General features: G+C 38.2%; 1 protein-coding gene across 1 annotated transcript in view; it reads right to left on the reverse strand.

Moving 5' to 3' along the window:
* Positions 1-6,928: 6,928 nt before the first annotated feature.
* Positions 6,929-8,426, reverse strand: part of NOSTRIN (nitric oxide synthase trafficking) — a 39,498-nt gene continuing 38,000 nt past the window's right edge. Inside the window, exons 15-16 of the mRNA XM_018568551.1 lie at positions 8,121-8,210; positions 6,929-7,087 (exon numbers count right to left, since the gene is read on the reverse strand). Coding sequence (XP_018424053.1) covers positions 6,960-7,087; positions 8,121-8,210 — 218 coding nt within the window. The 3' untranslated portion in view covers positions 6,929-6,959. The remainder of the gene's footprint in view (positions 7,088-8,120; positions 8,211-8,426) is intronic.

The raw sequence follows: 8,426 nt of genomic DNA on the forward strand, positions 1-8,426 counted from the left end.
GGCCATAATGTGATATTTTTCCCATTTACTCTGATCTGTATGAACATAGTTACTGAAGATCATTCAACCAGAAGCGAAATTACACTTAGAACATTTGTTTTTGACCCATTCTCTCATCAAAAGAAAGATCGTGGATTGCCCCAACATAGGTTCCCTGTACTATCTCTTCCCCTCATATACATTGAATATAAAAAAAGAAGGGAGAAAAAAGGGTTTGTGGAGAGATAGGTGTGACCCATGCATGTGTAAAAGTTGTATCACTTTATTGAATATAAAATACAAAATACAGTCTCGGGCCGATTGCTTCTAAATATATACATAATAAAAGCCATAATCATCAAATATACAAAAATACAGAATCCAAATACATAACTGGCATGATAGTCCCGGTAGTCATTATTGTTTAAAATTACATGATCCGATTGTATATATATAAAAAATTATTACATGATTGTCTCGATTGCCCCAACGCGTTTCGCAAAGCTTAGCTTCTTCAGGGGACCGGTATTTAACATTCATGCATCAGCAGTGTCTGAGATAAAAACAAATATGAGGAGGGGCGAGATGATCAGGTGGCTAAAGCACAGCCAACCACCCCACCCCATCCCTTTTCCGGCCTGGGACCCCAGGGCATCAAGGGGAGTGTCTATCTGTTTCTGGACCATATCAATAGTCAGCTATTGTGGTTCGGTAGAGGGTATGGCATTGCTATCCACATTATGGACTTGAGTTATATCATGTAGACACATGTAGAGCCTTCTGTAGAGACATCCCAGCGGGGCAGGCTGGGCCTCCGTGAAGTTTCCCAGGCGTTTCTCCCCTTGATGCCCTGGGGTCCCAGGCCGGAAAAGGGATGGGGTGGGGTGGTTGGCTGTGCTTTAGCCACCTGATCATCTCGCCCCTCCTCATATTAATTTTTATTTTAGACACTGCTGATGCATGAATGTTAAATACCGGTCCCCTGAAGAAGCTAAACTTTGCGAAACGCGTTGGGACAATCGAGACAATCATGTTTTTTTTTTTTACATATACAATCGGATCATGTAATTTTGAACAATAATGACTACCGGGACTATCATGCCAGTTATGTATTTGGATTCTGTATTTTTGTATATTTGATGATTATGGCTTTTATTATGTATATATATATTTAGAAGCAATCGGCCTGAGACTGTATTTTGTATTTTATATTCAATAAATTGATACAACTTTTACACATGCATGGGTCACATCTATCTCTCCACAAACCCTTTTTTCCCCTTCTTTTTCTCCATTCTCTCATCAGCTGGTTACTCTTACAGAATGAATTTGCATGCCTGGACAAATTAGCTATGCAATTTTTTTTTATAAATAAACGTCCTAAATTCACAATTCAAATAAATGTCCTAACTGTGTATCAAGCTGTTTGCCTGGAGTTCACTTTACTTTGCTCCCTTGTTCATACATAATAATATATATTTATTTCTATAATGTTTATACATGATATATAATTTGGAATTAGAAGTACAAAGTCTTGAAGGACTTCAATGAGACAAAGAAATATGCAGCCTACCACTGAGGACCTCCTTTTGAAACCCATACCAGCATGCAGCAAGTAAAATAAGAAAAATCAGATCTCAGTATTTGGAAATTATTCTAGGAGAGTGACTTCTGCTACTGAATCCACTACTTGAATTAACATTTTCTGAAGGAGAAGTCAAGAGTGGAGGCTCCCAAACTTCTCCGAGTACTCTCAGTACAGGATATAATAAAGAAAAATAAAGAAACTGAAGATGTGTCCTAGAGATAAAATGATTACCATATACCTAGTAAATGACCCTTATGGGAACATTAAAAGCTAGTGTAAAGTGATGCTGAACTCCAAATTAAACTTTCAACAGTACATGTTTTCTCTTTTTACTTGCCAGAAAAGTATCTTCTGCGTCCCTCCCTGGTTTTATAGCATTTTTTTTTTACTAGGGCCTGATTTTCTCTAGTTTTATGGCTAAGCTCTAAAATTTACAGTCTGTAAAAAAGAACTGAAGCCAGACCTTTTTTTTTGGCTTTAGTCCACTTTTGGATCAAAGCAGTACATTTATTAATCTACTCCTGTGACCCAAAATCAGCATCTAAAGGGCTACTTCCCACTATTTGCTGACAGCGCAGAGCTGCGCTGCAGCCAGAAATATTGTTGGGATCCACCCTGCTGCCTGATTGACAGCTAGCTCTCCCTCTCTAGAGCCAGCTGTGTCTGCCCCTTTTCCTGCCTGTTCCTCCAGTCAGTGCTGGAGGATCGGAGTGGGGAGGGGGGGAATCCCTGTGGGGATCGGTGACTGACAGTCACCTCTCTCTGCCATGAGAAGACAATGAGCTGAGCAATCAGTGTTTTCAGTGGAGCCAGCAGCGTACATTTTAATCTCTAAATACTATACTTTTTAAGGAAGAAGTGTCACAAGTATTAAATACCGGTTACATGTCCCCAGTGGACGCAGTTCACATTGTACTTGCCCCCATTCCCATCTGAGCAGTGGTTAGTGAATAAAATTACATTTTATTTGCTGCAAGGCTTGACTGCAGCTCCTCCTCTGAAACCCAAAATATGGTTGTTCCTAGAGGGGAGGTACAGCCAGCACTGAAGCCCCGCCCCTCTGCATTCTGAAGTCCTCAGTTTAATATTGCAGCCCTGTCTGTGTCTCCTCTGCTGCCTTATATGTACATAAAACACTTGCTTTACTAAACCCAAACTTTCTTGCTATTTCAGAGGGGATAAACTACCATTCTGTTGGCTTCTGTTTTCTTGTGAATTACAGCGGCTGCAGAATTCACAAGAAAACAGAAACTGACAGCTTGATAGTCTTACCTCCTCCGAAATAGTAGCTTACTAAAGCTAATGTTTCATGTACATGCAAGTGAACACAGAAGGTACGGACATGGATGCAGGATTAGAAGGAGAGCTGGTAGCTTACAGGAGAAGGGGTGCCGTGGCTGTGCAGGCTCTGGGTGCACTCTCCGTCACACTCTCTTACCTCTAAGCTGTCACTCAGAAATGTTGTCTCCTTTCTTCAGTATGGTCAGATACACAAGGAGGGACAGCTATCTGACAATGTTGCTCAGGAAGCACAGATTTAAACATGGACAAGTGCAATATGCACTGGGATCCCTGGGGGGCTTAACTGTGTCACATTGAGGAAGGGACCCTCTATGGCAATTTTATGTGATGTTATTTGCAATAAACAACATTCTCTGCACTTTGGATTGCTGGTGACCTATCTTCGCATCTCTGTGGGGTTTAACAAATATTTTATTCTTGTGGCGGTACGTCTTCTTTAAAACCTCACTGGCCACTCTCAGTCGGTCTCAGAGTATAGCTTCATTAAAAGTTAATCTCTAGAAACACATAGCCATTCTCTGTTGTGAAGATGGAAACCTTTTAATTTCCATCTGCAAAATGTTTTCTCTACTGTAAGAGCTCTGAAATAGTGTAAAAGTAATTCCCAGGTATTTTACTAAAGAAAACTTTATATTGCTATTTGCTAAAAACTTTTAGCTTGCTTCAACAAAGACACCAGAATGTATCTAGGGTTCCTTGAGGAATAAAGAATTAAATATATTCCCTGTAAAGGTAAATTGGACCACACTTTCTGAGGGTTTAGCTTTCCCTTTGGCTCCTGTGGGGATTTTGAAAATTGGATAGATCGGAGACTGACAGGTCAACAAATATCAGATGAAGCTAAAAGAACAAAATGACAAACAGAATGTGCAAAGTACAAAAAAAATGAATGTTTGTACTTTCCCAAGAGCTTCTTGGTTCCTGGCTTTGACTCACATTATATAAGGATCTCTCTGAAAAGACAATGGAAAACAATAGATGGCTGGGAAAAAAAAGCACTTGATGTCTGAATCAAACAAAAGTGAAGTGGGCCTTGTGATTTATTGTGGAGACACATGCCAGACATTTCATTGTTACTGATATTGTTGAAGAAGCCAAAAAAACTGCAGCGGACGACAATGCTAAAATGCTTATTATAGGGCATATGCTACATATAGTCGATATGTTATGCAAATAAAATTATTATGCAGCATGGAGAAGTATTCATGAAAATTACATATCCCCCGGAAAATAATGGAAATGCTCTATATTATTTATCATCTCGAGTTCTAAGAAAACATTGAAATTGCCTGTTTGCCTTGGATCCAAGTAAGTAATGATAAAGAAGGATCCTCACCTCCCACTGCTGTTTGCATCACTTTTAAAATAATGAAGACCAGAAAAATGCAATAGGATTGATTTATGAAAGGCAAATGCGCTGTTCCCTTTGGGAATTTTCCTTTAGCTTAGTGGGTGTGATGAAAATTTTCTTTGCAAAGAATGCTCAATCATGTGCAAGGGAAATTGAAAAAAAAAGTATCTTTGCTTGCACATGATTGGATGATGGAAGTCAGCAGAACGTCTCCTCCTTCACCTAGCTAAGGGAAAACTCACTTATAGAGTGAAAACTCCTTTGCAATGTGAACAGCATATTTTCTCTTAGTAAATCATACCCACTGTTTCCATAACGATTTATGCATACAACGCAGCACCATATTATACCAACAGGTGGCATTGCAGGAAAAATCTGAAAGTTGCAGCTGCACATTTTGATGGAAATCAGGAGCTGTGTCAGTCTGTGAGGTTGATTTACTAAAGGCAAGTAGACTGCAAGGAAGTTTTCACGTTGCAAGACAATTTTCCCGTAGCTTAGTGAATGTGGTGAAAATTTACTTTGCAAAGAATGAAAGAAGACCCACTCGTAGGGTCTTCTTTCATAAATATTATTAAAAAAAAAAAAAAGACCCACTCATAGGCAAATAATTTTTTTTTTAAACAGTATGTTTGATTGCACATGATTGGGCGATGAAATTCAGCAGAGCTTCACCTCGTTCACTAAGGAAAACTTCCCTTGCAAAGTGAACAACCTATTTGCCTTTAGTCAACTAATTCCTGTGTGCCTCCTTTTTCCAGCACTAAGGTTCATACATGCCTGCACACTGAAATGTCTAATTTTAGTGTGCAGGCTGGTGTCCATTCTGTGCTGGCGGTGGGGGGCGGTGCCTTGTCTTGTAACAATGGAAGGCACTATTAACCTTTTTTTCAAACTTTATTGAAATGTCACATTTCACATCTATCTACCACAGTGCAGCTGCAGCGCGAATGGCACTGACATCGGGTGTGCTTCAGTTCATTGCAGAAAAATGCGGCATTTTTGCATTTTTCTGCAAAGCACTGCAACCCATCTGAAGGCAGCTTTGCAGTATGAACAGTGCACATAGAAAATATTGTTTCTATGTGCTGTTTCTATGTGCCATTGGAGTGACTGGCATTGATCGGGTATGGAAAAACAGCAGTCACCACATATAGTGTGAACATAGCCTAAAATTAAAAAAAGTTAATATCTAGGCTGATATAAATTGAATTAGGTTTTGCTGTGTAATATCTAGTTGTTGGTAAAAAATAAACTAAATAAAAGCACTACATGAAAGCTATATATAAAAAAAACTAATAGACGAAAGAAAAAAACTTATGTGAAAGAGTGATTTTATTTATTTTTGTGGCACTTGAAGTACCCAGTTTTCCCAGGAGGCAACAGTAAAGCACAGGGACATCACCAGAAGAGGATGGAAGCCAAGGTCCAAGTTAAGTATTTTTTTTCTATTCATAGTATATATATTTTTTAGCTATTTTGTGTTTTTTTGGGTTGGAGGACTACCTCCAGATAAGTGGACCCTTCAAATCAAGCTCCATTTTAAATCCAAAGGAGTCTGCACCGAGTGCACAATAAGATTGCAATATAAATGGCCATCTGAACACTGCACACATACAAACTTTAATCTCTTCTTTAAAGAACATTTCTTACATCTTGGTTGTAAAAAAAACACTTACAAAAGAAAAACTTTACAAATTGTACAGTCACTGATTTTTTTTCCATGCCTTCATTTATCAAAGTAGTATAAACTGTGTATATTTTTTTTATAATCAAATACATTATAAAGCCATATTCTACACAGTATGCTGAAGAACCGTATATTGCATTATTGGTTAAGTTTCTTTATGACTTTATTTATACTTAATAATTAAAAGATTACGTTAAAACCCTAGAAAAGAGAGATATACAGTATTTCATATTAGTATGTGGATTGTAATTAATGTGTATCTATAGTCAACATAGTTTATGTTGTTTAAGAAAGAGCAGGGAACGATTAAAATATCCCTGTCAGTTTTTTGGTTTTTTTACAATGTCTAATAACGATTTGTGGAGATTTCCTTTCACTGACTGTACTGGAGACACATGTTGTATGAAGTAGGAGGAAAACTCTAGAAAGGGAAGGAAAATCCCCTTTTAGAGAGTTGTTGTTGAAACAGCCGTGCTTATTAGAATCACCCTCACCGGAGACAACTGTAAAAACCTGGATTTGTAAACAGGAAAATAAAGAGGATGAATCTCCTAAAAAGTACACAGTCTAAAATAAAAAAGATAATTATATTCCCTACGCTATGTAAATGGCAAAGTTCAAGCAGGAGACTTTTAGGGTAGGTCAACTTCTGGTTGGACTCCAGAGGTTAGATCTTTCCCCAAGATCCAAGTTCGGTTGTGGTTATACCTATTTGTTGTGGTTATGTGCATTGCTACAATAGTGTAGCGTATTGTAGAGCCATTCATTTTGAATTTCAACCTAAAGCATGAAACCGGCAAACACTTGGTGCACCTGTGCTGCAGTACACTACGACATGTGGTATGACAACAAACTGCGCCTTCCAACTTTATCAAGATTTACTATAAATCCATAATAGAATGGGGGGCATTAGTCTTCATCATAAAGTAAAGCAATCTATTTTCCACCTGTATTGAAGTTGTTCACAAGGGAGAATCCCAAAAACGTCAAATAAAGCCAATATATACATGCTTTTTGATTTCCCTATAAACAATAAAATAGACTTTAAACTAAGCATTTGAATGCTGATTGTCAGGGTCTTCTTCAATGTATGTCGATGGGAAATAACCCTTCTTTCCTTTCAGCGTTCCATACCACCATCCATCATCACTCTTCTTGTGAATAATAACCATGTCACCTGTAGGCACAGTTAATATCTATGTTATTTGGCATTAGAATGTATAGCAGGAATTTTCTACACAGAGGTCCAGTTATAGCAGCAGAGCATTCACCCTAACCTGATTATGTCTGAACATAACAACTACCTTCAGACCAAACAGCTGCTCTCGGCTCCTTCCAATGTTGGGACCATGTGTTCTCTACCGAAGTGGAGAATCAATGTGCAGGCAGAGCCTCTGATATACTTGCTCTCCTGGAATGTCTCTCCCTCAAGCCCCTTTAGCAGACACTATGTAAACAATGGCAGTTGGTATGGGTAGCCAGACTCTCCACTAAAAGGAGGTCACAGCAGCAGTTAAAACATAGTATTATACAACTTTTGCTATTTTTTATTGCTTTAGAGCAATAGCAGAGATTGTATGCAACAATGCGAATGGGCTGTTCACTTTGTAAGGGAATTTGCATTTTGCAGGTGGAAGTTTCTCTTAGCTTAGTGAATGTGGTGAAATTCCACTACGAAAAGAGCAAGGAAAATAAAAAAACAGCATTTTTGCTTGCACATGATTGGGTGATGGAAGACTCACCTCATTCACTAAGCAAAGGGGAGACTTCCCTTGCAAAGTGTGAATTCCCTTTCAAAGTAAACAGCCTATTTGCCTTTAGTTAATCAATCCCAATGTCTCCAGTTCAATAAATCATAGATGCAAAGTAGATGATAAATCAAAAAGATGCTTTAGGATTATTAACATTCTCATGGTAAGGGGAATTTTACATGTGGACTTAAAAAGGTGTATTGCAGTTACAAAGGTGTTAATAAAGCTGTGCAAAGAGCAACAATGATGTGCAAGGTGCACTAAGCTAAAGCATCCAGTCAGGCTCCAGTCACAGCAGTGAACAATACATAATGAATTATAACTGGCTGTAATGTGTATTTTGCATACTGCTCTTATTCCTATTGGAGAGGTCTAATTATGCATGTTGCCTATGTCAAAGATGACCAACTCCACAAATTACATTTAAAGAATATAGCAAACTGAGTATTTTACACCCACCTTTTTGTAAGCCCAGCTCATCATTCCTCTGAGGCTCATATGGGTATAAGACACGGCATGAAATATGGCTATTTTCACTAGTCTCCATGTCTGTAAGTAAAGTTATAGGGTTGAGACATCATTTACATACAAATATGTTTTACACTGTATTCATGTCACATGATAGCGGCTGTTCAATTTCTCATTTTTAAAGAGCTTCTCCATTGAGGATACTCAACATAAACACTAAGCCTGCCCCAAGACAGCAATCCTTACCATCATATATATATATATATATATAGTGCAATATAAATGGGTATATATATA

Source organism: Nanorana parkeri, unplaced genomic scaffold (genome assembly GCF_000935625.1).
Source record: "Nanorana parkeri isolate BGI_ZX_2015 unplaced genomic scaffold, ASM93562v1 scaffold1206, whole genome shotgun sequence".
NCBI classification, from domain to species: Eukaryota; Metazoa; Chordata; class Amphibia; order Anura; family Dicroglossidae; genus Nanorana; species Nanorana parkeri.